This window comes from Lepisma saccharinum, chromosome 3 (assembly GCF_977018435.1).
Source record: "Lepisma saccharinum chromosome 3, izLepSacc3.1, whole genome shotgun sequence".
Classification (NCBI taxonomy): Eukaryota; Metazoa; Arthropoda; class Insecta; order Zygentoma; family Lepismatidae; genus Lepisma; species Lepisma saccharinum.
In genome coordinates, this window is record NC_139231.1 from 34,692,827 (window position 1) to 34,720,136 (window position 27,310).

Below are 27,310 nucleotides of genomic sequence, written 5' to 3' on the forward strand. Positions count from 1 at the left end.
GTTCCTTGTGAGTGTTCCTTCACCATATCATCACTCATCCTCATCTTCGTGATTAGCATAAAATGTGGCAAAAATGCAAAGTAAAATGAATTAAATCAATCAAATAACATCCATGTTTATACCGGAACTCGAATCCTGAACTTAGGTAGCGACATAAAAGGTGCTCTCGACTTCAAGCTGGACACGTGTTTGCAAGAGCATGCTCACCCGTTTTGCCAAAAAAAACTTATTGTTCCATTACTTTTTTTAAACTTCGTTATTCGGTTGGAATTTTTAAATATACCTCAGGTGAAGCCAGTGCATAATTATCCGTTGACAGATGACTCATTCTCCGAGAATATAGTGGCGAAAAAGTTATTACTATTTAAATCTATCGGATGCGCGACCTAGAGGTGCACTTGGGCTACATAATCAAACTTGCAAGTATATACTTTTCACTCCACGCATCTGAGTTCCACCGCGTCATGTTGCAAAGCAGACTACCACAGACTTGCAGACGACAGTTGACCGCAGGCAGCGAGAGAATTTTATGTTGAGTGAAGCCGCGGTCGCTCCTTCTCAACAACCAGGTAGCAAGCGCCTCCAGGGTTCTTGCTACTCAACAATGTTGGGTTGCTAAGTGATCCTGGAGGCGCCTGCTGGGGTCGGGCTGGTCCGACAAAGCTAGGTGGCAGCACGATAGTTTGTTTTGTTTCATTACAGAATACAATACAGACCTTAAAGAATTTTCTCGTCCCGACTCCCAAAAAATCTTGGCTACGCACATCCCTACTGGTTAATGAAAGAGGAAGACAGATAGCTTAAAAAATACTTGAATCAATGAATCATTGAGCCAATCAGTGCAGTGTGCAACCCATGTCTGATCCGATCTGTTGGGTACTCTAGATTCATTCATGTTTACAAAAAGTCTTGTTTGGACACCGGCATACATAGAGGTAATTTTTAATACCTTCCGTTTTTGTTAGTACTTGATAAAGTTACTTTTCTATCGTGATTGTTCGCGTAGAGGCTACTTTATATCTTGCCATACAGTCATTGAATGGAATCTATTGTATGTCCAATGAAAATTAACTGCTTCTACGTTACATTGTCGTTCGTCGTGTGTTTCTACAACGACAACTGCGACAGCAAGAGATGACCATGAAAAATTTGAGATCTTAAAGACGAAGAAACTATTTGGTAATGTCTGCAAATGTCATGAAATAGATCTAATCTTGTTCGTGTTTTTGTGTTAACCCTTCATCGACTTCTTCAGAAATATTTCATAAATATAAATATATCGTCATTTACGCATTAAATTTGTTTTTATAGCCCCTCAGGTTGAAAATTATTGATAAACTACTTACAACAGAGGCAAAGCTCTGAAAACCTCTCAAAGCAGAAATTTATTTTGGTAAAATTTTCGTATCCCCAAAACGTATTTCTTCAATTTTACAGGAGAAATTACTTACCGAAATGGGTTTATTTATACTTTAGGAAGGTCTTGGAAGTTTGTTTTCACCTCGTTGAAATTTTTTTGCCGGTAAATCATGTAATTTTAGACATTAATGTCACTCCAATGCACGAAAGCTGTTCCCTTGATGTCCGTCTACTACGTGAACCAAATATTTGCGAGCGTTTCATGACGTAACAACCGGTCAGTGTTTCCAAATGCGCGGTTTTGTAACTGTGTAACAGTTCTAGAACGTAAATAAACGTGAGTTACTGTTCATCATTTCTGATTACGAACTTGCGACAACATGACGTGCACAGGATCAGTGGCGTGCTCAATGTGAGGTTGATGGGGGCTATAACCCCCCCTTTCGCCCAGTATCTCTAAGGCTATTTATGAATGGTTCGTGGGCTATTTATGTATGGTTCGTGGGCCTATCCGTGAATGGTTCGTGGGGCTATCCATGAATGGTTCGTGGGGCTATCCGTGAATGGTTTGTGGGGCTATTTATGAATGGTTCGTGGGGCTATTTATGAATGGTTCGTGGGGCTATCCGTGAATTGTTCGTGGGGCTATCCGTGAATCGTTCGTGGGGCTAGCACCTATGGTTCGTGGGGCTATCCGAGAATGGTGTGTGGGGCTACAAATATTTTTTTCGAAACCAATTTTTAACTATTGAAACCTTTGCGTGGCCCTACTAACCTATCCACGCGCCAGTGGTTTGTGGGGCTAGCGCCAATGGTTCGTGGGGCTATCTTTTTCACTATTGAAACCTTTGCGTGGCCCTACTAACCTATCCACGCGCCAATGGTTTCAGTTGCTTTGTTTTATTTCAATCACTTATTGCACAACACTCTTGCTACCTTGCGTTCTGACGTCAGCAGACTGAAGTTTATTTTTAGGCTAAAGGCCTATGTTGTTATCCATATCATTAAAATTTCAGTAACCACCAAACGTCTCTAATTCCCTTATTTTCCACATTCATACTTACGTATTCTCCATACTAGTACCTACATATTTTGCTATGAAGAAGGTCGCAACACTGCATAACCACTGATCATGGACTACGCTAGTCAAGATTTCTGCGCCATATCGCGTGTAACGCAAGCAAAAGCGAAGAAAATAAAAATACTCCATATTTCGAAAATTGAGATTATTTGCCTGCAAAAAACGAAACGCGAAATAGAAGAATCCTTACGAATGCAGAATATGTAAGTATCAATGTGAAAAATACGAAAATAAGGGAATTAGAGACGTTTGGTGGTTACCGAAATTTTAATTTTATTTTATATTCAGAAGAGTACTCGAAGTTAAAGTATGTTAACAAATGTTTGGCATTGAATAAGAAATATTGTTGTATGTTCAAAGTAAATAATACTCAAATACTCTAATGCATAGCTATCAGATTTCACTATAGTTCATGATCAGGGGTAAGAGTTTCATACATCTTCATTATTACAGAAGACACTACGGTAATTATGCGATATCGCCGGAACACCTCTCAGTCGTTTATTTCGTTAATTTTAGCATTGATACTTACCTATTCTGCATTGAGGGAAGATTCTTTAAGGTGAAGTTATGCCTTTCTTCATAAAATAGTGTCAACTTTTCATATTATGAGTCATTATTTGTCTTCCTTGTTCCGCTTGGGTAACAGACAATATGGCGTGCATGGATCGTCGTGATTGTGTTTTGTCGATTGGGAGTGGGTATGCAGTGTTTCAACCTTCTTCACCGGAAAATACCTACTTTCGTGTTCATTATGTCATCACAAACCATTGATGGATAGCCCAAAAAACCCATTGACGATAGCTCCAAAAATTATTCACGATAGCCCCACGAATCATTGACGGATAACCCCAAAAACCATTCACGATAGCCCCACGGACCATTTCCGGCAAGGTTAGGTTGGGTTAGGTAAGCATAGTTAAAAAAAAGAAGGTAACATTATCGTATGAGGGAAACGGATTCCTTCAAATTTACAGGAGAAAGTACTTACGGAAATCTTTTTCTTTAGCGTTGTGGAAGTTCCTGAATGTAGATTTGATCCATTTTAATGTGAATGCGTGTTGTTTTCTGCGAAAATCTCTGTCCGACACGCTGTTTCTGCTCCCGCCATTTGCTTTCTGCATGAGAGTGCAATGTTCCATGTGTTAAGATGATGCAACCCTGTAGCCAGTGTTTCAGCCTCGCTGTGTTTTCACTAGAACATGACGTGTCGAGTATTTTTTTTTTTTTAAATATGCTTGCCTAACTAACTTAACCTAACCTTATGGAAAATGGTTTTTGGGGCTAACGTGAATGGTTTTCGGGGCTAACGTCAATGGTTTTTGGGGTCAACGTGAATGGTTTGTGAGGCTAACGTCAATGGTTTGCGACGTATTAGCATAATTTCAAATCCGGGCACGAAAGTAGATATTTTCCGGTGAACAAGGTTGCAACACTGCATAAATCGACAAAACACTCTCAGAACGCCCCCTAAACCAGTACGCTATCACATCCATAATGTGTTACAGATTCGAAACAACAAGTAACAGTGAGTACTCGTAAATAGAAGAAATAGACATTATCTTAGTTAGAAATGCATTATTTCACCTTAAGAAATGTTCTGCATTCGAAAATAACACGTTAGCAATGTAAAGAAGTCCAAAATATATGATTCGTAGGTGTTTCCCTCATACGATAATAGTACCAAAAAGAAGAAGAAAAAAATTCTCATAAGAGAAAGGCACGTTTGGAAATACTGGCGAGACCATGTGACTTTTGACACTCGCGCCATCTGCAGGTTCATAATGGAAACAACGGCATAATGTTGTCGGAAAATGCAAGTTCCTTACATAAAAAGTGATTATTTCTTGTTCTGCAGCATTCTATGGTGAAGTTTTCAGTTTCTGCGAAAGAAAATACCTCGAAGAACTTCGACAATGCTACAGAAACTGATTTCAGAAAGTAAGTTTCTCCTGTAAATTTGAAGAAATCCGTTTGTGCGATATCGCATATTTACCGAAACGACTTACGGAAATGAGTTTCTCTAAGGTTTCCAATGTTAGTCGAGGTATTTTCTTTCATCGTGGAATCTATTTGACCGGGAAATCATGTATTTTTCAATAGAAATATCTCACGGAAGCGACGTGCCACAGGGTGAGTTCCCAACTAAGTGACAAGCGACAGTGCCTTCAGTCTATTAGCAAGTGTTTGCGAACAACAGATCTAGGCAACACAATAAACCGCATGTTACAACAGATCTAGGCGACACGATAAGCCACACGTGTCGCTTGTGTGTCGTTCAGACTGGGCCATTTCCACAATAGCTTGCAACATGTTGCCATGGTTTGTTGTTTGTGCATGCTTTAGGGGGATTGTGCATCAAAGCGACAAGCGACATACACATTACAATATTTTATAGTTCTCTTGTCAACAAGACAACTGAGATAATGTGTTTTGAGAAATACCAAATCATGAATTTTTATATCATCTCTTTTTTGTTGTGTTAAATTATGTTTCAAGTTTGTCGTCTTTTTCTTGTTTATATCCTGTATAGTGGCTGAAAATAATTTACATTGGCATCTAACTTACGATTGAACATTAATTCTACTGGTGCATATCCTAAATTGGAATGGATACTATGGTTGATTAAATGAATGATAATATCTATATATTTTCGTCAGTCTTCTTGACTGAACAACACATACGCATCATTCTATTCAATTCTCCATGTACTCTTTCTACTAAATTAGAACTTGTATGATAGTTTGGAGTATACATTACTTTAACACGTAGAGAACTTAATGTATCCACATATTTCTTTGAATGGAATGTTGTAGCATAATCAGAAACAATACCATGTCTGATGTATCCTTCTTTCAAACACTTTAAAATACTATCTGTATTACAATTACGAATAGCATAACAAAAAGATATCTTGTTTTTAAATTTTGAGTTGTCAACAAATATTTCTTACCACACTTTCTTTTGACAAGTATTTCTTGTACATCAAGAAATAAAATAACACCATTAGAAGAAGAATCATGAAACAAAAATAAATTTTTAGATGGATGTCTGTCTATCAGCTTTAGTTCTTTGACATATCTCACAATTCTTAACATACAGTATGTAACATTCTTATTCGTACACATGGATTTTCAAAGAAAATGCTTTAATATCTGAAAGGAAATACACTCTTTTGAAATTGTTTCTTTACAATTCAATAACTAATATCATTAGGAACATAAAATCTTACCCAAATTCTGTATAACCAATGACAATAATAAATTAAATTAAACTGAAAGAGAAACGCCATTTTTTTGTACAACTTGTCTATTCATACACTTAATAATATAAAAGAAAAAAGTATATTCAGAGCAAATTGACTGACAGTTCTAATACTTTGATGCATATCATTTGGCTTTAGTTACTGCTTGACACCTGTTCTTCATAGAATTGTCCAGTTTCTGACATGTTTCAGAGCTTATTTTATTCCACTCGGCTTGCACAACAGTTTTCAACTCTTGTTTGGACTTGACGCATGTTTATGGACTCGCCTCTTCAAAATTGCCCATAAATGCTCAATGGGATTTAAGTCTGGACTTTGAGCTGGTGTTTGTCGTAGTTTGGGCACATTCCATATTAGCCAATTCATGCTAACTCGCACCTTATGCTTACTGTCATTGTCTTGTTGGAATCTGTAGATAGGCGGCATGTCCATTTTTGGGCACTCTGTTTTACATTGTACTTCAATATGTCCAAGTAGACATATGCATCCATGATACCATCAATAAACTGGATGGTACCAACACCTTTGGACGACATACAGCCCCAAATCATTAATGACCCACCACCGTGTTTAACTGTTGGAATTGTGTTAATGTGATCATTGTGTTTATTTGATTTTCTCGAGATCCTATTTATCCCATCTGACCCGTATATATTAATCTTGGACTCGTCTGACCATATGACACTATCCCAAAATTCCTGGTCCTTGTGGATGTGCTCTTCCGCAAATGAAAGTCTATTTCTGCGATTCACCTTATTTACATACGGCCTCTTTGGTGGTATTCTGCCATGATATCCATGCTTCCGCAAGGCACTTCGGACGGTTTGTTCGAACACCATCTTGCCAACATTTTCTACTAACGGTAACTGAGGAACACTTAGTCAAGGGGTTTTCTCGCACTCTTTTTAAAATAAAGCGTTCATCATGTTTATTCAACCCTCGATCGGAACTAACCTTGCCCATTTTGAACATGCTGATAGATAGACGATAGGCCTACAACAATACCTACGCCAGCATTCCGCTTGACAGTTAGCACGCCTGCATGTTCAAACTTGTTACGAAGTTGCAAACTGCACGAAATCGCCCGAATAGCGGTGCGAGGAAGATTGAAACTCTTGCCTGTACGAATAACAATGTTGCATGAAACAGCGTGTTTTTCTCTTTTCACAGAAATTATATGCTCTGTTTATACACTTTGAACATACATTTTTATTGACATTTGTTGGTGAAACCTTCATTAACATTAATTTCCAGGTACATATGAAAATGATTATATTTACTAGTAGATATGACATTTTTCCCTCAGAAATTCTATGTGTACGAATAACAATGTTACATACTGTACCTATTTCTGCACATCTTTCTCATTGTAGAGAAATAAAAAAAAAATATTCACTCTTGTTAGCATTTTGTCTGCTCCAAAATGTTCCATGTTGTCATGATATGACCTTAAAAGTATTGGAACTAAAGATATAGGCACACACAACTTATAATTATTAATGAAATGAAAATCATGATGTAACAATATTCCACCTTGTAACTTGAAATACTTTTTCCAGTTTCTTGACCTAGGCTCTAAAGTTTTGTCTCCAGGTAAATAATCAATGATTGGTTTAAAAATTACATCTTTCTTTTGTTCATCCATAACAACTTCTTTTGGTATATTAATAACATCAATCCTTAATAAATCTACTACATTTACATGCAAATGTTGAGTATTTTGATCTAGAAAATTTCTAGAAAGAAAATCTGCTAACAAATTATCTTTTCCTCTGCAGTACTCCACTTGAAAGTCATAATTTTGAAGTTGTAGAGACCATGTCAAAAGACGTGAATTCCAATTTTTTGCATGTTGAAGCCAGATTAGGCAACGATGATCACATACAATAGTAAATTTGTTACCAAGACGATATTCCTTGCATTTATCAATACAAAATATAATACTAAGGCGTTCTAGTTCACTAATTGTGTAGCGGGACTCATACTCCTTAAGAGTTCTACTCATGTATGATATTACATGTTTTTCACCCTTAATAATTTGGTATAAGTAACCACGAAGACCAACAGAAGATGAATCGATTTGAATGTAATATCTGTTTTCAAAGTCTGGATGATAAAGTTTGGCATCCTGTGCAATTGCTTCCCTCAACAAATCAAAACTAGTTTGTTCTTTATCTCCCCATTGCCATTTTTCCCCCTTTTTTTAATAACTCATACAGGGGTGAACATAAAGTCGAAAAATTTGGAATAAACTTCCTTAGCCAAGTAAAACATCCAATAATTTTTTGAAAACTTTCAACATCTTAACTCTATCAGGGTTCATACCAACACCATTTTATCTATGATGTGTCCTAAATACAATAGTTTTTCTTTGCAGAAAAATGTCTTTTTCAACTTTATGGTCATACCAGCCTGCCTAAGTTTTTCAAATACTTCCCTCAGATCTTGCAAATGTTTTTCAAAATTCTCACTACGTATACACAAATCATCTGCATATATGATAACAGAGTCACTTAAAATGTTACGTGGTCGACTCTCTAGAATGTTCGTTAATATCTTCACGACCACTGTCCATTATAAGCAGACGACTACCACGTAGCAGGGCCAACACCAGTACCGGTATCATATTTGAGTGGAACATGCCAGTGTGCCCAGAACAATGCCATTTTCCACACTACGTATTCAAGGTGCGATACAGGTTAAAGATATATTAACAACAGTAATAACTTGAAATCAAAATGGTTTATTATTTTTGCTGTCTAACTTCATATCAATTGCCAATTTATTCAAAGGCAAAATTGAGAATTAAAAAGGTGTATCTTGGCCCACATTGTAAGCAGATAACAATTGTGTCACATTAAAACACTATGAAAACTGTATTTGTACACATCATTTTACTGTAGGTGACCTGTATAAACAGATGTATGAACTGTGTTATATTCTGTCTCTCATGTTGAAGAACTAATTTGTATATTCAGTGAGAAAGTGGATGTTAGATGGCATCCAAGATATGGTTTTGGACATAAGAAGCTAAATTTTCGACATAAAATCTGCAGGAATCCACACTAGTGCAATCTCTGCTAAGAATTCACAAAGGCAGTTCCTATCATTTGTTTTTTGTGTGTGTTTCTTTCTAATTATGTTGTGAGAAAAAAAGTGCTTTTTTTCTTTTTTCTTGGAAACTCTAGGTACTCTTCAAGTTGGTTTGTTATTTTGTTCACAATAAGAACTACTCAAAATATTTTGTTATGTTCACATGGATGTCGGCAGGATTTTTTCCAGGGAGGGACAAGCAAGACAATTTTTCCCAAGGGGTGGGGGTGAATGAAATAAAACATTTTCCGCCATACTAGTGATGGCCCCCTCAAAAATACTGCTTCAGTCTGAAATTATCATGTTCCTTCAATGCTCTTATAATAATTAATATTAATTACTGTGACTGAAATGAAACTCTGTGAAATATATACTTTTTAGGCGTAAATTCATTTTCAATGGATTGGTGGAGGCACGTCGTGGTTTGGATTCCACTTTAAACTGTAGGTCCAGTCCCAATTAGCCTTACTGTGCACAAAGTGGACTTAAAACATCAACTCAAACCAATTTTCCAGGGATGGCTGTGCATACCTGTATGTTCATAAATGATCGTGCATCAATGTAGTCTCACTCATTCACCCCCCCCCACACACACACTCTCACACACACTCACTCACTCATTCACTCACACATTTCCTGCATTAAAATTAAATGTTATTAATTTTATTCTCACTGATAAAAAAGTGCCAGTATGCAGTAACACCAAAAAAAAAAAGCACTGGGTAAAACACAGTTAAATAAATAACTTTTATGATGATACAATCATACACTTTGTACATTTTGCTTTGCAGGATATAAGACACAATGGATGAAAGCACAGGAGAAATATTTACAAAAAAAATGAGAAGAGCAACAAGGGAAGTCCATGCCATTAGTGATGCTTTGGTGAATGCAAAGCTGGCACTAGGTAAGGTATTATACCATAAAAATGATAAAAAATTGACGTCCCTGTTACCTTTTATATTACCAAAGTACCTGCTATATTATTATATATACCTGCTATGGAGCAACAAAGAGGAGCATAGTAGATTTTAAAAAGTCTTTGAAATTATAGTTATTTTCAGAAAATAGTTTATATATTTATGTATAGTGTGATAGATATTTTCTTAGCTAGTGAATAATGATGATTGTAATAATCTAGAAGTTAAAATGCTGAAATGGTAGGGGTGTTCCTGATTTGTAGGACTTGTTTCAGACGGAGTTATAAAGGATGGTAAGCAGTATATTAGGCATTTCCAGGAGAAACAAAAATTACAACTCTACAGAGTTGTTGACTGGAAAATTTATTGTTGGGCTTTGTTCGTTGGTTTCCTCTGAGAAAGATGTGTCAAATAGTAGAGGATACTGACATTTATCAAATTTATCACATGCTATTCGAAAGCACGAAAAATCATTATGCCAGTTCGTTCCCGTTCAATGTTCATTGTGCAGCATGAAGGAATTAATCGAAGTCAATTGTTGGACTGTACGTAGCAACTATCAGAATATATTTGCGAATATAAAATATCATACACATATCTTACCTCATTACATTTGGATATCTCTGGTAGTGTTTAAGGTTATATCAGAGATTCCTTAGTTTCCTTGTTAATGTTTCAATAATTGACATCCTATTTTAAACTAGCTTCAGTGTGCACAAAGCAAGCTTAAAATAACTTCTGCTTCCCTTAATCTTCAGAACATGTTCCTCGTTAAAAAAGAAAAAAAAATGGTGTGATTCTCTATTCTCAAGCAACAACTTTTGTGTGGGATGAATGAAGGTCGTACAAAAGGGTGCAACAATTGATAAATGCTGCTGTGCCGTTCCAAAAAGTGATTCCTGTTATTTGAAAATGATACAAGGATGAGAAATTTTCCATTACAAAATTTGGGAAAAGGACTGGGGGGGGTCCGACCCCCCTAACCCCCTTCAGTTCACCCATGTTGCGTATCCTAGTCTAAATATCACCGCAAAGCAAAGCAAAATTTGGAGCAAAGCAGAGCTGTGTACCAAATATCATCATTGGTGGCTATGAGGGTTAACTCCTGCCTGATTTAACATGGAATGACTCGGGGAATTAAATTCATCAGAGTAAAATGTAGAATGAAAGTATGGATCACTGGCTTCTGTGATGGCTGGACGTATTGTGAATGGTTTTATTGTTGATTTAACAGCCTTTACTGTCTTCCAATACAATGCTTACATGTTAAATGATGCCACACATTAATTTATGTATTTACTGATAGGAGTTATATATTTCTGATATTTCAATGGTAGTACATACACCCACCGCAAAATGACTTCAGACCTCATAACAAAAGCACAAAAAATGCAGAAAATTTATGTGATAAGCTATTATTAAGCTATTAGATACAGCAAAAATGCATATAGAGTCATGTTGCCTTTACTTTTGAGAACCATTTGGATGCGCGCGGGCATGGAATCACTAAGAATCTGGAAGTCCATTCTTAGAATGATTTCCATGGAAACGAAGCCTAAATATTGGACATGGAATGAAATGTTCTACGGAATCCGAAAGAAGGCATCGAGCTGAATCCATTGCGTGTAAAATCATGTCTCTATCTTAATTAGCAATGGAGATATGGGCGTTTGAAATTAGGTAATTGTTTATTTCAAATCATCTCCATGGAACAACAACAATGGCTAAAAATGAGATTGAACTTTCCATTGTTAGAAAGGATTCCATGGAAACTAAGCCTAAATATTTGACATGGAATGAAATTTTTTTTACATAATCCGAAATAATAGCTTTTCACGTGAATTTTCTGTATTTTTTGTGCTTTTGTTATGAGGTCCGAAGTCATTTTGCGGCGGGTGTAATTTACTGCATACCACATATTCTCATAGATTAAGAACTTACTCAGAATGTGCATGTTGCCACTGATACATCTTTAACAGTTCATTTTATAGGATTGCAGGCATTTCATTCATTCTCATTGTCTTAATTAATGGGCACTTATGTTTACATAAAATTTTTATAATTGGGTGCTTGAATTTTGCCTTTACATCTGTACAAGATATAAATATGTTAGCATTGTTTAAGATACAAATAGAGTATTCCATCCATAATATAAAGGCTGTCGCAGAGAAGGTGAGACTAATTCCTGTATAGGAAAACAGCGACCTCCATTGGCTAGCAAATGTACTAGGGTGAAAATTTGGTTCATCAGCTGCCGATTGAGACCAAAGTGAGCACAATAAAATTAGGTCCAAAAGTCGTGACTGCGTAGCAGTTAAAAGACAAGCATGTACATGGACCCCTCCAAGAATCATTAAAATGAAACAAAAAAAATTACAAACCACAAAATTTTTATTCAAAATCAACCATATCGAGTAGACGTGCATCTTTTTCAAAATAGGCACCATTGACAGCTAAGCAAGCGTCCATACGCTCCTGCCACTTTGTGAATGCCTTTGAAAATTCGTCGTCAGGCAGCGAACTGAAGGAAACTTGCGCTGCGGTGATCACTTCTTTGTTCGACATGAAATGACGACCACGTAAAGCAGCCTTTAAAAGTGGAAATAGCCAAAAGTTGCAGGGTGCAAGGTCCGGGCTGTATGCTGGATGTGGGAAAATTTATATTTTTCTCTTGTCGCATAATCCTGAAAAGCCTGCGCGGTATGTGGGGGCGTGCGTTATCGTGGTGCAATATGAAGGAGTTCTTCAAATGCGGCCTCTTTTTTGCTATGTGCTGGCACAGAGTCTCAATGACGCCTTGGTAATACTGTGGCTCTACTCAGTCTGTCTTGATCGGCATATGCCTGTTGAAACATTGCATATGTTACTGCAGCACTTTTCCCTAAACGCCAACAAAATTTTATGGCATGTCGTTGTTCATCTTGAATACTCATCGCGAAAAGCAGTGTTATACACAAAAACCTGGAGGGGTAAACAAAACACCTTCCACGTAAATCAACACAGCTGCTCACTAACGTGGTTTCGCAACATGTGACAACTTGCTACGGAAACAGAATGAGTCATCCTACACGACGCGACTAGTGCCGAAACCATAGGCAGTGTTGCCAAGCCAGGAAAGAATCTGTCTCACCTTCTCTGCGACAGCCTTTGTAATTTAGGGACAGGACAGATTAATCTCTTGGTTAATTGTAACAGTCTGTTATAATTTTTAAGCAACGGTATTGGTGGAAATTGGTAGAAATGGGTATTGGTTCAGTGCACTTGCAGTTCAGATTGGTAGAAATGGGTATTGGTTCAGTGCACTTGCAGTTCAGCCCTATTTTTAACATTTAAATCCACTACATATTTTTAGCAATAGTTGCTATCGTAATACAGCAATCTATGGAATTTATATTTTGGTTATTTTACTTTGCTTTGGTATATCTATGGGTTAAAAATGTGAAGATGATGCATCTATCCATTTCTTACCCAGGATTCAACTCTAAGACCCTTTGTTTTGCTAACCATTTTGCTACACAGATGCATTTTTGAATCTTAGTAATGTGAATTTGCAGAGTTAGTTTTGTTAATTTGTAGGAGACTTTTAGTCACAAAGTTTAAAAAATTTCATTGTTTTGTTTCAGCTATTTCAAATCATAAAGTATGGAGTGAGGGACTGTTAGTATTTTTTGAGGTGTTCCGTTACTTGGAAGAAGCAATGGACAGACTAAAACATACCCTCATTGGAGATTTGGATATTGAGGGCATGAGGAGAAAGAGTGCTTTTGAAAGTGACTTGAGCTATTACCTTGGTCCTGATTGGAAAAAGGACTACAAACCTCGTGAGAGTGTGTGCAAATATCTACTACATCTGGAGAAAGCGGAAGAGACCAACCCATATCTTCTAACAGCTTATATCTATCATCTATACATGGGATTGTTATCAGGTGGACAGATACTGCGCAAGAAAAGAGAGTTTATGAGTAGACTGTGGCCTTTCTCGGAGCCATCAACAGAAGGCAATGCAGTGACAGATTTTGGAAATCGCAACATTGGGAAAATGAAGCGTGAACTTGCTGAAGCAATGAATAGCATATCAAAATTTTGGGACGAAGAAACAAAACAACAATTGCTTGAAGAGAGTAAGACTGTATTTTTGTTAAATAATGAAATTATCAGAAGTGTTAGAGGAACGAAGGAAGTGCTTCTTAGAAGACTTGTCTGCCTAATAGTAGTTTTCTCTCTCTTGTGTATTTTTTATTTTCTATATTCATGGATGTGAAGTGTCTAGTGAAACGTTGATGACTATTTATGTGTTAAGACCATGTGGATATATTTTTTATGAAAGCTGTTACTTGTTGATGTATTCAAATTTTTACTTGCATCATATTTTTATTTCGAAAGAGTAGATCTTTGCAAATTCAAGGTCATTATCATGCTAGTACTAAATTTAATTAAACCTGTGATACTAGTATTTCAACAATTCTACTTTATAAAAAAATATAAATTCCATCTATAGCCATGATCACCTAATTAAATTTAATAACTGTCCAGTGATCATGAAAAATAAAATGACTTCCATTTATCTTCATTTGAAATTAATTTATACATATGAGAGACGTTCCATATTGATTTACACTATTTATTTTTCACTTCCAGAATAGTTGCACCTCAGTAGATATGTCCACCTTCTCAATGTAGTCTCCATTCAGCTCTATACACTTGTTCCAGCAGTGTGGCAACTTCTCCAGCCCCTTCTAGAACTACTTTGTTGGTCCTACACTTCTGCGAAATGATGTCTCCGGTTCATGTGGAGCAAAGTCTCGTTATCGGTCACAAATTTGGACATGAAGCCTTCTGGATCCTGGTTGTGGCATTGCAGGAGATCACGACTCGCAGCCTCATGCTGTTGTCTCTGTGCTGCATTCAGAGCTTTGGGAACCCACCTGGCAGACAACTTCCCCAGTTTAAGGCAGTAGCTGCCGGGTGGCTACTATCATGAGTAGTGTCAACGTGGTCATGAAATAAATAAAACTTCTGCAATCCCCCCTCCTTGTGGTTGCACCACTGGCCAAGATGTTTTAACTTTTAATTTATCCTCGTTTGGTAATGTGGAAAACTGTGTATGTAATAACGCACTAATCCAATTCATATTCACTCATAGCCTATCTTTCATACACTATAGGACACTTCCCTAAAACAAAACAATTACAGATGCCAAGTTGAACATGGAATTAATGCTTTGCTTTGTTTCTAATTCCTCCACACCAACAAGGCACATCAACAACCAGTGTTACGAAAAACTAAACTATGATTAGCGCTAAAACTAGAGTAGTATCTTCTAAATCAAATGTGGATCTAAAAATTGCAAAATCAAAATTCAATGCAACAAATTGAATTCTATCTCCAAGTAAAATTCATGCATGTATAATTATAGATTTATCTGCATATATATATATATATATATATATATATATATATATATATATATATATATATTTAATATACGAGGAGGAGTCAAATGAAAACCTTAAAAGTGTCATAAAATGTTTAACATTTACGCTATTGTGATGAGATTTGGTGGTGCTGTTGCTCGTTTCAATATGGCCACACCACTAACAACATGCACCAAGGAAGAACAGCATTCTGTGATCAAATGTTTAACGAGTGAGGGTATTAAACCTATGAATATTCATCGTAGAATGAAGATGCAGTATGGTGAAGCTTGTGTGTCACAGTAACAGGTATATGAGTGGAGTAGGAAATTCAGAAGTGGTTGGACATCTGTTGCAGATGATCTTCTCCCAGGCCAAGCACATCGAGTTGCGACACCGGAGAATATAGCGGCTGTTGAGGCCGTTCTACGGGATAATCACTGAGTGACTGGATGAAATAGCTGCCATTATAGGTATTAGTCATGGTTCAGCACATGACATCATTCATGACGTGCTCCTGTTTCGTAAAGTGTCAGCCAGGTGGGTACCATGTCATCCGACAGATGAGCTGAAAATGCGTTCATGCGTGTGAGGAACTTTTGCGGTGTTCCAAGCAAGAGAGTAATGACTCTTTTAAGAGACTTGTAACTGGAGATGAAACCTGAATCCATTATTACATTCCCGAAACAAAGAAAACAAGCATGGAATGGCGCCATTCATCTTCCCCTAAATGCAAAAAGTTTCCTTCACAAGCATCTGCTGGTAAGGTCATGCTGACCCTTTTCTGGGACCAAAACCATCGTAAATATTTTGGTACATTGTGAGACTGGTGGTTGTTCTACATTAAATGGTTTGGGGGGGGGGGGGGCTCCCCGATGGTACAGTGGTAGCATCATCGCCTTGTAATCGATACCCAGGGAGGCACATGGTGGTTCGAATCCCACTTTAAATTGTAGGCCGTCCCGATTAACCTTGCTGTGCATAAAGTGGACTTAAACACCAAATCAATCAATGAAACTATTTTTCGAAGAACTTTGAAAACGGTTGCTACAGATTTTCTCTCTGGTGTAATTTTCTTAATTCAATATCTAAATTAGTTGCTCAAGATACCCCTCCTGCTTTTTGAAAAGTTATACTGTTATTGACTTGCTTAGTGTTGTTATACCATCTACGGCGCAAACATAGCTTCTTTTTGTTTTCTTAAATTTCACTCTGTTGGTCATTTTATACTCAATATAGAAGTGTAATGAAGTATTTATTCAATCATTACATTTCTGATATCACGTAATGCAAAACACTAGAGCACAGGGGTCCATAAAATGGAACATGAAATCAGAATTTACATTACCAAAGGTTTTTAGATATTGTCATCTCTCTCAACAAATCGTCGTTCACTCACGTAGCAAGTTATCTAGTTCTACAGACCACATTCATAGTAACGCGATGCAAAATATAATTGTTACCTTGTATCTTCAGATGAGTGCAAATAGCAGGCAATGCTATTTACACATTTCAACAAACAAACGACGTAACAATGAAACCGAGAGATGATTTACGATTTCAAGACCAGAAAAGTAACATAAAATGAACAAAACACACAAACATACTTCAAGACCTTCGAAACAAATTTGGAAATTATGTGATAGTCTGACATAATAATTAAACTAATTTGAGAAGTTACAAAATGCAACAGTTCTACAACCTCAAGGCACCTGCGACTAGCATAAATTCAAATGTCTCCATGCGTAGTGAAATATAATGGTCATTGGCAACACCTACAGTGGTGCTCTTGTCTGACTGCAGAACTACATTGGGTCTCATGTCACTTCTTAGTACCTGGGTAAAGAAGTCAATGCACCACATTTTCTTCAGTTCTGTTTGGAGGGTCTGTAGGTTCTGAATCATCTTCTTTCCCAGGAATTGCTTCATAAGATGCCAACAATTTTCAATTGGGTTGAGATTGGGGCTATTCACAGGCTGCTCTAACATCTTTATGTTGTTCCTCAAGCCATTTCCTTACCACCTTAGCCGTATGACAAGGAGCGTTATCATGCATGAAAAGATCACACTCATGGATCTGAAGCATATCCACTAAATGGTCCTTAAGGACGTTGATATATCAGTCTGCATTCATCGTCAAGTTTTGCGGTAAGAAATATAAACCTGCCCTACCCTTTTCACCTGAAAAACACCCCCACACCATTACAGACTGGGAGTACCTAACGGTCGGACCATATACTTTTGGTCGTATCGATCTGAAGATGATGGACATCGAACCTTAGCAGCTCCCATTCGGAACAGTTGGAATGAGCTTTCATCGGAAAACATGACTTTCCTCCACTGTGCATATTTCTTTGCAAAAGCAAGACTGTCTTTCTTCATGTGGGCAATGAGTAGTGGGTTCTTAGCAGCAGTACAACATGGCAAATCCAAGTCTCTCTGTAAACGGTGCTGGATCGTGCGAACACTGTTTTCCAGCAGACTTGGGTGCATTTCTTTAAGTTCTGATGCTGTCAGTTGAGGGTTTTTCTTTATTTCTCATATTAGGAGAGTGTCTGTAGATTTGGTTGTTTTTCTTTGCCTCCCACCACCGAATTTGTGCTTTGGAATGACAGTCGGAGGCAGTCCTCTGGCAGCTGCCAGTACCTTCATTATGGTTGATTTTGCACGACCTGTTTGTTTACATATTGTCTTTATCGGAACGTTTTCACTTCGCCATGCAATAATGCTGGCTTTTTCCACACTACTACAGTACTTTCCCGACATATTGCAAATACACCTGTACAGTAACGAAGTGCATCACACGAAAACACAGCAATTTATCTCACACACTACAGCAGAAAGTCACCCTTTCTGTGTCAACTAACAATACGAAATGAAATGAACTTGCTTATCAGTAGTAATACACTGTTGCCAGATACGTTCATGCAGAAACAATTCCGTGTTCGAAACAAAACAACACTAGATACAAGGCTAGAAAATGATAGACCACTTAATACGGCAGATTTCACATGAGGTCTGAAGTCATTTTGCGGCAGGTGTATTACAGTTCCATGACTTCAACCAACAGAAATGTTGGTAGTAAGAAGCGTTTGAAGGACTTGCCTTATCAGTTCGTAAATACTTCACATTGATCTTGAATTTGAGACTTGGGAAAGCCCTCATTTGATTAAAATTGGATATAACTCCAAGGGGGAGTAGGTCCTGTAACTAACAGCTGGAGCCTAACCGGCAGAAACTGACTACAGATGTAACAGAACTCGAACCCAGGAATTTATAATACAAGGTATCCAGCCTAGATGTACACAAAAATAACTGCTTATATTGCAAAAACTACTACTTATATTGTCTCCTAGTGAAGCTCAGTTGATAGACTATTGATTCCAGATTTCAGTAGTCCACTTGTATGATCAATTGTGATGTTGAGTCACGCATGCACAAAAACAGCATGAGAACGGCACTCAACACGACAGGCACAGAGATCCCCAGAATTGACACCATTACACTTTTTTCCATGGGGCTTCATTACAGGTCAAGATTTGGGTGATTTGAGACAGAAAATAGTTGTGCTAATAACGCCTCAAATGTTGGTCAACACTTGGCACGAGCTGGAGTATCGTTTGGATATCTGCCGAGCTACAAATTGTGCCCACATTGAGGTGTACCAGCGTACATAAAAACTTTGAACAAAAACGGGAGAAGAAAGTTAATAAACTTTACAGGTGCTACAATATGCATGCATTTTTGTATAACCACGGTGGCTACAAACAAGTAGAAATGAAATTCCCCGACTTTTCCAGGACAAAATTTACATTTTTCCCTGACAATTACAAACTAAACTAAATCGATGTTTTTGCAAATGGAAATAATAACCTCATACAGATCCAGGTATGGATTTGTTAAGGACCAATATTATCATCTATGAAATTAACTTAATTTCTCTATTCTCTATGATTTGAATTCAAACCATAATTGTGAATTTGGAAAATTATTACAATTCACAAGCTATGGAATTTTATTATACACAGTAAGTTTAAAATAAAATACTTGATTATTTTTAAAGTTATGACTAAATGAGATAAGAGTGAAGATTGATTGATTAAGAAATAATACAATTTGTAATTTATCAGTCTTCTTATACATTCTCGGTATTACATTATGTTGATATTTCCACTGAGGTTTGGAACCCTCTGCTTGCAAGAACCATGAGTGTGGACTTATTTTTCGATGCATAAAGCTACTTCTCTCTTCTCTGTAAAGCAAACAACTTACATATAAGTGAAACAATTGAATTGTACAAAAGAAAGTGTCATATTTCCTTACATTATCAATGAGATTTCTGCTTCAGTATCAGTATATCCAAGTGAAGTACTGTGAAACTCTCAACATGCAGTAGGTATTAGAAATTTAATGCATTGCATTGCATAGGTATCTGATTTAGCTAACCACACATTAAAACAGGAACACACTGTTAATAACAGCTTCTGAAAGTTCATATATACGAGGGGCATCCTGAAAAAAGCTCCAATGGTGCCTATTCGCAGCACTAGTGGTCGGAGAGTGGCATGTAGCTGTAATCTGGTGCAGTTGCAATGCAGCCATTCTAGGACAGTTCTAGGTTAAAGATTGCAGCTCTCGTACAGTCTTCGACTGACTGCGATGTAGCCTACATGTAGTAATCAGATTTTTGCATGCTCAGAATATGGCACAGAGCCAGCAGCAATCGTGTGAGGTGTGCAGACTGGACGTCGTGGGTGATAGTATGGTCAGACAATTCATGGAAGGCCAATTGAATGTGCACAACCCCATACACCTGAGTAAACGCAGGCCCTTTGCATCACTTCAGGTGAGAGATCTTAGACCACTCCCTGTACGTACAGCTCTGGCCTTGCATGTACAGACTTTCATCTCTTTGTTCAACTGAAGATGTTTCTGGCAGGACAAGGATTTATTTGGTGTTATTTCCCCCAAAATTCAAATTTTCATTTTGATGCATTTTCTGGCAAATATCTGAAATTATACCTTCATGGTGTTTTCAAACTACTGTTTCAAATTGTAAGTCACATGGCCTATGCCTCTTCGTGAGAGTTTGATATCTTGAAAGTTATTTTCCATACCCCTTTTTAATTTTAAGGTAAGGGTTTTAGGTAATGGAATTTTCCCTGTATATACTGAAGGGTGCATAATGACCATAAGTGGCAACGCACCCAAAACGTTTAAATCAAACAATCTCATGTGACAAATACCAATATATTATGGCACCAAAAATTGGCATTATCTTTTTTTTGAGTTGTTAGTGTTACGTTTCCCAAAATTCGCGTTTTTGTTTTAGAACATTTTCTGCCAAATATACCAAACTCCATTGTGGTTTTAAACTATTATTTTAAATTGTAGGTCACATGGTCTACGTATTTTCGTGACAGTTCGATATGTTGGAACAGATTTTTTAGGAAGTAAAAGTAAAGTGCTCGCCTGCACTTTGCCATGAAGACGTATAGGGGTGTAGAGTTAGGGCCCCACACTTTCTTGATCACGGCTGAAGGGGGGAGCAATGTGATTCAGCACCACACTCCTGGCTACCTTTATACCTCAAAGTGTCCTCCAGGTACCCACTTGATATGATGCTGAGTGGGCACCGGAGCAGTTTGAATAGGTGGAAAAGATCCTGGTTCTCCCCTGCAGGGGATTGACCCCGGGTGTGTCACATGGTAGTCAGACGCCCTAATGACTGAGCTCCATTATTTCTCACTCGACAAATGCCGATGGTGCATGCACACTTAGCTTGGTGATCCGAAACACATCTCGCGTGACAAATACTGAAGATGTGGCTCCCGTGTGATGGTAGATACGCACTCGATCTCCTGTTAGAACCCTGCCACTTTGCTCTGATGCAAATGGTTTTGATAGAAGTTGAAAAAATCTTGGGAAATACATGATTTAATGTGGCTGTCGGAATCATTCCATGTATAACAAGCATTATAGTATACTCTTGAATAAAATGTTGGAAAACTTGCAAGTTATGTACACAAACATGGCCTAGAAGTAGAAACGACAAGAATTTTGGATTTCTTGGAATTTTTCGTTGTTTTAGGACATTTAAAAAAAATCGCTAAAAATTCCAACAATTTGCATTTTATGCCAAATTCGCATTATTTTGATATTTCGAACGAACGAAAAATGTGTAATCACTGCACATTCATAAACACAACTTCGCAGCAATTAACATTTTTCACGGTTTTTGTGTTTGCGAAAAATTAGTGTCCCTACTAATTGGAAATTACTTTCTGGCCACCCCTTCTATAAATCAGTAGATGGAAAGTGAAAATTTAGCAGGGCTGGCAGAGAAAAGTCAATTCTTGAAAAAAGTTATTTGCTTTTATGATTGAATGATTCGAGTAAATATGATAAAATATTTAAGTATTTTTTATTAGTATTTTATTTCATAATATTGGACATTAACTTCACTCAGCGAGAGATGAATGACCATCTCTCACGAGTTTAAACAGACAGGACAGAGTGTGGCGTTAATTTCATTGCAACACTAGTGTTGCAGTAAATTTGAGGTTGGGAGCATGCACTTGCCCATTTTTATAACGTTCACCAATGCAGATTTATGATTCGCTTTTTCGTGATAGTATTCAATATATATATCCCGTTTTGTCGGATTCTTCTTGATATCTAAGAATAGTGCAAAGTCATTGTAAAAGTATGTTAACTTGTGTGAAACCAGTAATACGTCAGGATCAGTGACGTGCCCAAGGGGGGTGGGGGTTAATGGGAGTTATAACCCCCCCCCTTTGGCCAAGTATTCATAAAAAAAAGAACATCAAAGGTAGAAAAATATGACAAAATGAGTGCCGACTATCAAGTAAAAGTATACATAACTCCTACCATTCGCAAATCCTGGGCACGCCACTGCTCAGGATGTTGAAAAAAAACCTTCATAAGCACTGCTAAATTAAATAAGGTGAAGTGAGCTAGAAGAGTAATGAAATTCCAGCAGCATATTTGCAGTCTAAAGCTCTTCTTGTTTATGCATGCGATTTTTTTTGGATGTTGCAGTCCAAAGACATCCAACAAAAATCAATTCCATACGAGTGCCATGCATGCAATTTCTGTCGCATGTTGTAGAGAGATACTTTGTCGGGTGGCAATATTCAACAAAAATTGTATGTATCAATGGAGCCTATTTGTTTCCATGTTCCTTCAGTTTACCAACAAAATGCCTTACTACAATGCCAGACAACTATCGGATGACACCACCCACTCCCATCTGTTGACAGTTCTGCCCCCTTACTACTACCATACGGACAAGAAAAAATCATAATTCAATGCATTTTCCACGTAATTTTTAGAGGCTTAACACATTTTTCTGCTCCTCCGGAAATTTCTCTCCCCTCCTGCCATCACTGGTTTCTGGCGCTGTGGTTGTGTTCTGCATAAAGGGGCGTAAAAGTTGAGGTCGAAACTTAGCAACAAGATTTCCTGTTCCCGTGCAAAATTCCATCACAATTTAAAAAAAAAAAAAAGGAGTTGATCAAGACAAAATTCCCTGACTTTTTTTGACACCTCTAATTCCCTAACTTTTCCTGCTTTTCCAGGTCTGTCGCCACCCTGATACCTCTAAGCCGGACACTGTGACTCTGTGTGTGTGTGTAGGTCAATTCCACATATGCCCTATGTATGAATAATCCCACAACATTACATTCAAATTGATACCAAGTCTAAGTATGCAGGGGGACAGGGCACCAGAAAGGCCATTTGACTCTCTCAAAGTAGACAAGATGAACATTTTGAAGTTTCCACTCTGAATCGGCCAACAGTTATTTCTTCCAGCTACCGAGTTTGTACACTCACCTTAATACTGGGGCATTTTGTACAGTAGGATCCAAGAGTATTACCATGCAAATTGTCCACCATCATGTTTGTTGTACAGTAGGATCCAAGAGTATTACCATGCAAATTGTCCACCATCATGTTTGTGCACTTTATTTGACTCAATAAGAGCTTCAAGAATTAAAACAAAACTCAAAAACAAGCTCTTGACAACTTCTGCACCATCCTTCACTTAAAAATCATGGGATTAAGACAAAAATTAATGAAAATAGTCATTGATGATTTGCACGGTAATACTTATGGATTCCACTGTACAGTATATGAAGAATGGGTAAACAATTGGATAACAGTTTTTCAATTCGAAAAGCACCAAGTAGAATGAAAGAGCTTGACGAATCATCCCTCCCGGAGAACAGTGCTGCAACCCATGGAATACCGCAGATATGACTAACAGTTTTTCAACCATCCAGATTGAACTACCAAACAAGGCACCCAGAATGGACTCGCAGAGAAAGAGACAGATGGAAAGGATGGGATTAACTTTTTTTTCCCCCATTTCATTCCTCACACTTCAACTGGGTTACAGTCATGGACTCCACAGCCTCAACAATTCGATGCTTCCGCTAATCAAGATTTGCACATAGAAGTGGAACAGAAACAGTGTCTTTTACTATCCCCAGTGATGTCGGGAGACCTGAACAGCCACCAGCAATGCACACAAGGTCATAGTGACCACCCTCTTCCAATCCAGTGTCTCAGATAACTTCGGGCATCCACGTTTAGTTCTCTTAGCATAAATAATACATTTGCAGTGTATTTGTGCTGAAAGAACCTAACAACATAGGCATTCCTCGTCTGACGTCAGAATGCAAGGTTGTCCTAGCGCTGTGCAATAAGGGAGACCTGTAGCTCCCCATTGTGCATGAAAATAAAGTCCTCTGAATCCTCTTGAAGTTGAGAAAACAAACAGTTCTGTAACGTGTCTCAATAGGACATAGGACAGTCCTATTACAGTTGATTCAGCAAAGAATGGATGGCTACTCAACGGGAATTCCTTGAATTTTTCTCTGTAGATGTGAAAAATTGCACCTTTTATTAATCCAAATCCCATTGAATTTATACATATTTATTAATGCTCTGAGGCAAGTTTTTTACACTTTAGCTTTTATTTTTATCGAGGAAAGAAAAAAAAAAGTTTAGTGCAAAATAAAACAGATTTCTCTCAATCCGTTTGGTTTGTTAGTGTCCTTTGCAGAACAATCTTATCTCATATAGGGAAGATTATTGCAAGATAAGATATTTGGTTAGGAAAATTTGATATTCTTGTACATCAACATTTTTTTGTAGAATATCCCTTAACATTTGTGACTTGTGTTTGTATAGAGCGACCACAAACAAAAGAACCTTCGGCTAAAATCCTTCGTGCACCTTCCACTTGATCCATTCAGCTAGGGCCATAAGGAAGCTTGCTCCACTTTCTCCCTCCCCACCCCTTGCAGGAGTACGGTTCACAGGAGTCGCGGTCTGCGCAGGTTTTTCTGCTGATGGTTCCACTATAGATATATTTCCAGTCTGAGGGGGGTGGGTGGGTGTGGGTGTGTGTGTGTGTGTGTGTGTGTGTGTAAGTACGTACCGTTAAATTGAATTGAATTAGAATTAGAATTTTTGGATACACTGGAATCGCACAGAACCTTTATATTGTTAATACAAGGTGGAACAAGGAAACTGGAAATTTTCAATCTAGGATTAGCAACACTGTAGCACCGGCATTTGTTCGGGACCGATGCAACATCATTGAGAAGGCTTTGCATTTAGTTACGATGGAGCATTGGAGTGGTGCGGAACATGTATTTGCTGTGAAAGCATTTTATAAGAACGGTGATTACCAGAGGATGTCATGGCCATGTTCCATCGGCTATCGCAATTACAACCTGGGTGCGTAATTTCGAAGAAACTGGTTCAGCCTTAACAAGAAGTCCCCAGATGGCATTTGTGCATGGGTTATGTACCATAGAGAATATGGAATCAGTTTAAAGTTGCCCTTGAGAGGAGCCCTAGCCACTCCATTCGACAACATGCATCAGTGCTACAGTTGAGTCAAAGAACCGTACAAAGAATAATGCATGAATTAAAGTTCCACTCCTGTAAGTTACAGATTGTACAGCAATTACAAACTCATGACCCTGTTGCGTAAGGGTTTTTGCGAAGGTTAACGAGGATGCCAATTTCCTTAACAATTTGAGGATGTCAAACTAAGCCCATTTCCACCTTGGAGGCTACGTTAACAAGCAGAATTTCCATTACTAGGCAAAGAAAATCCTTCTCAGCTTCACAAGTGTCCATTACATAGCACCAAGGTTACAGTATGGTGTGCAGTAGAGAGCTGCAATGAGCGTTCGATAGTTCTTCCGCTCGAGCGAAAAACGACCGAACTAGGAAAATACATTTGAACTCTTGAACCCTATTAGTACTTATTTTCCGTAATTTGTCTACGGTAGTAGGCCATCAAATATGGACAGTGAAGTAAAGAACAAAGTGAAATTGAAAAATAAGTGAACATAGTCCAACATCTCCATGTTAAAATTCAGTTTTGTATATCTTACCGAGATATGTGAAAATGAAATAGATGATTATGGGCTGAAACTACCTAGACTGACATTTTAGGTTTCTACGATTATTTTTACATTGAAATGATGTTCGATTGAATGTTATAACTGCATTTTATTATGTCGCAGAATATGATTATTCTTTTCGGTAAGTGAACAATGATGTACACATATTTCTTGCACTGTGATACGATATTTGTAATTTGCTTAGGCACGTCTGTCAGCATGTGTATCCAATTTATGTTTCGGTCTGTAGATATTGCATACCTTCATATGTGCTGTACTTGAGTCTTCCATAATATACAAAATTATTATTTAGAATTGTAATTACATGGACTGGTTTCCTTCAATGTATAGGATTTAGGTTGATAGTGGTGCTCATTGGGCTCTGTAATACGCACTCTGCACTCCACTACGAGTGTGGTACGATCGAGCGTAGCACGCTACGCTTGAGGGAGGGAGATTCGAATGAGTTTCAACGAGCGAAAGTGGTCCAATGCAGTACTCTAGTGTGCAGTGTCATATCATAATATCATCGGCCTTTATTTTTTTTTTAACCTTTACACCGCCGAATGGGTTTCCGAAAGTAACCCCTCTCTGGCAGCAGCCTTTGAGCGTGATTTTTAAATTTTTACACCTATTTCAGAAAAATGTTATATCTCTGAGAATATTTGAGCAATCTACTTCGGCTAACTTTTGTTTGGAAGAAAAAACATTGGAGCATGCGACTGTATACAATTCAAGAGTGCCCAAGTGAGAAAAACGAAGTTGGGGGGGGGGGGGGCTTAGTCCCCAAATTTCAATGAAAAAAAATATTAAAATCTGGTGTTCACCCCCCTCTTCTCCAGCTATTTTGAGAAAAGGGCGCAAACTTTTGCATTGTTTTCAAAGAATGTACCTTTTTGCAACAAAATGAAACTTGTTTCATGCTTGGAAGTTTAGAATGATGCAATATTTGCAACAATGCAATGTCAAAAATATCCCGTTGGGTTATATTTGTGAGCAAACAGTACAAAAAAGATACATGATAAATAATGTTGCACAGAAAATAACTAGTGTTATGTTGCCCACATGGAAAGCCTCAAAGCACAGGTACACACATAGTGCAACTTTGGATGCCTTGTAATCATGGAATGTTTTCTTATTTTTTTTTTTTTGTTGTTAACAAACCTTGCACATTCTGCATGTCGTAGTCAATATAGGCTAATTCCTGTTAGCCGAAGCTTCTCTTCTGACCATCTCGAGAGGTGGTGGGAGATTGGCATCGGCACAAGGTAAAGGCCTAGGACCAGCCTGCTCCGCCTTCCCCCATTTAGCCAGCTCCTCGATCAAACTTATCTGGAAATCACGATGTGAGTGGTTTCGGGAGAAGTGTTTCAGGAGGATGTGAGAATTCAGGATGGACTGGTTTACAAGGTAGAAAAAGAGTTTGTTAGTCCACATGATTGTTCGTCTGCTAGTCAGATAGGTGCATGTCATCCTGTCAGCTTTGTCCATGTAACCCATATATCTATTATAGTCCAGTATAATTTCGGGTTTCAATGGGTTACCATGGGCATCAAGAAAGTTCCCTTGGGTCTGTGGTAATTCGTCACCACAAGGACGTCACGTTTGTCGCGCAGCTGTCAAGTCTCCCTTCGTACGTACATCCAGGTCACCACGTTTTGTCTTGAAGTCAATGGGCATGGAACGCCGATTCTTATTGACAGTCCCACAACATTGCACACGCTTTGTTG

General features: G+C 37.9%; 1 protein-coding gene across 2 annotated transcripts; it reads left to right on the top strand.

Moving 5' to 3' along the window:
* Positions 1-750: 750 nt before the first annotated feature.
* Positions 751-14,263, top strand: Ho (Heme oxygenase). Of its 2 annotated transcripts, none has more exons than XM_083119800.1 (3): positions 751-935; positions 9,590-9,705; positions 13,342-14,263. In XM_083119800.1, exons 2-3 carry the CDS (start codon positions 9,603-9,605, stop codon positions 13,977-13,979), a joined length of 741 nt encoding a protein of 246 aa, XP_082975926.1. In that variant the 5' UTR covers positions 751-935; positions 9,590-9,602; the 3' UTR covers positions 13,980-14,263. The 2 variants fall into 2 exon arrangements, with proteins under 2 accessions (XP_082975926.1, XP_082975927.1); XM_083119801.1 differs by lacking the exon at positions 751-935 and adding an exon at positions 948-1,179.
* The last annotated feature ends 13,047 nt before the right edge of the window (positions 14,264-27,310 follow it).